The following is a 2500-nucleotide window of genomic DNA, read 5'->3' on the forward strand; positions in this document are numbered from 1 at the left end:
CATTCTCTTTTATAAGACCAAATTGTGGTGGAAATACAATAAATTTGTTGGAATCAAATTCTTTTATTAATTTATTATTTTGTTCAAAATAATCATAATTAACATAAACAAAATTTTTCCATGTTGCTCTCATTGTTTTCAATTCATTTATAAGCATATCTTCATATAACACATCACTTATATTTTCAAGAATATTATCAATTTCATTTTTTAAATTATTGGTTGCTATATTATATCTATCCATATTAATTTGTATCTTATTCATATTATCTTTATATGCATATCCTAATTTTTCTATATTATTTTTATATAGTTTTAATGTAGTGATATCATGATTTAATCTATAAAATTGATTTCTATATACAGCTAATTTTTGTTCTACATTTTTAAATGAATTAGATAATTTACTTAAATTAAAACATATTTGTGGATTCAAATTTTTATTAGCTATATTTATATATTTTATTAGATATGATATTGAAAGAACTGAATGTAAAAGTCTATCAATACCTTCAGTTAATATTTTTTTTCCTTTAAAATTTTCTAATGAATTCCATGCATATATATAAGCTTCTTCATTTATATTATATTCTTTATTATATAAGAACAAATTTATTTCTTTATATAAATTTTCATACGTTATTAATAAGTTAAAATTCTCAGTAATATATATATCTTTTAATCTATCAATAATTTCTAAGATAGCATTAATAGTTTCATGTATATCTTCTCTATCTTCATATGTCGTAAGATTTTGATCACGTATCCAATTAATTTTTCTTTCTAATAACATTAATGTTTTTTCAAAATCATCTAAATTATTATTTATAATTTTATGTCCACCTAAATATTCATAATATTCATTCTTTATATTCATAAGATTAAAAACCTTATTTTCATTTTTATTATTATAATTTAAAATATGTTCTTGTGGAATATTAACAACAATATCTAGACGATTTATTTCATTAGATACATTAATTAATTCGCTTTCCATGATATTAATATCTTTTTGAACATTATCTCTCGCACTTGATATTTTGTTTTTAAGACTAAATATTAAGCTACAGGTCATTTTTTCTAAATGATGTAAGAGAAAAGTAAAATTATTAATAAGTGTAGAGTTTTCATCTACAATCTCTTTACGATCTATATCCTTTCCATCCCTATTAATAGTAATATTATTATTATTATTATTATTATAGAGGTTCATTATATTATTTTCAGTGGGGTTCTCTACTTGGGTTGTACAAAATGAACTAGTATCACGTGTATATACATCTACATTAATATGACGTTTTAAATTATTAATACGTTCCTTATCAGCAGTAACATTTTGAAGGTCATTAATATTAGTATTTACATTATCTATTTCTTTAAATTTATTTGCATCAACTACATTATTAAAAGAAGACGTTGGTTTCACATCTGATGTGATTCTTAAGAAATCATTTACTCCTTCATTACTTTTAAAATTATATACTTGTTTATCAAAATTTCTTTTAAATTCATCTAATGCGAAATTCATATTATACATCAAAGCAACTTTATTTTTTAATTTAAATAAAATTTCTTTTAAGATTTGTATCTTAGAATATAATTTATTTTTTACATCTGGAAAAATTATAACACTACTTCTTTTTGTTTTATCATTATTAGAATAATCTATATTATTTAATATATCTTTTATTTCAGTTATATTATTTGAAAAAGCTTTTTTCAAACTATGAATTTCTTCATATTCACTTAAAAATTTCTCTTCATAATATCTATAATTTATTACTACATCCAATTTACTATTACTAAATTTTGTTAAAAAATTATTTACATTTTCACTTTGTTTTTTAATATATAATGTCAAAAAGGAGTTCAGATCTTTTTTTAAAATATCTTCTTTACCATTTATTATTTTATTATGATCTCTTAATAAAGTTTTCTCAAGAGCATTTATTATATTACTATTATTAAAAACATCATAACTTATAAAACATTTTATTTGCTCCTTAGTAATATAATTTCTTATACTATTACATATATCTCTAGTACTTAATAAATCAATAAAAGCATTATCGAAATTTGAACCTCTCAATGTGTTTACATAAACATCCCCCGCATTCTCTAAACAATAAACTGGATATAATATCCTATTATTGTTTAAAAATAATGCACATGTTATAAAAAAAAATAAACAAAAGCGTTCAAAAAGGTTATTACATATAATCTTCATTGGTACTTATATATATATATATATGTATGCATATATATAAATTAAAAAAAAAAAAAATTTATTATAACCTATACATATATATTATATTCATTTATATGTATATTTTCTTTTTCTCTTATATATATATATATATATATATATATATATACATATATATATGTGCGCCTGTCTCTAGTATACTTATATAGGTACCATTATAAATAAATTAATAAATACATATCATATAAAAAAAAATAAAAACCTACAACTAACAAAACAAAAATATATATGTAT

The 2500-nt window shown here is 19.4% G+C and overlaps 1 protein-coding gene across 1 annotated transcript in view; it reads right to left on the minus strand.

The window, feature by feature from the left end:
- Positions 1-2227, minus strand: part of PGSY75_1404800 (hypothetical protein) — a gene marked incomplete at both ends in the record, with an annotated part of 2847 nt that extends 620 nt beyond the window's left edge. Inside the window, one exon of the mRNA XM_018787754.1 lies at positions 1-2227. This exon is cut by the window's left edge and continues 620 nt beyond it. Within this exon, the coding sequence (XP_018639126.1) occupies positions 1-2227 (2227 nt within the window).
- Between the last annotated feature and the right edge of the window lie 273 nt (positions 2228-2500).

The sequence above is a fragment of the Plasmodium gaboni genome, chromosome 14, assembly GCF_001602025.1.
Source record: "Plasmodium gaboni strain SY75 chromosome 14, whole genome shotgun sequence".
Lineage (NCBI taxonomy): Eukaryota > Apicomplexa > Aconoidasida > Haemosporida > Plasmodiidae > Plasmodium > Plasmodium gaboni.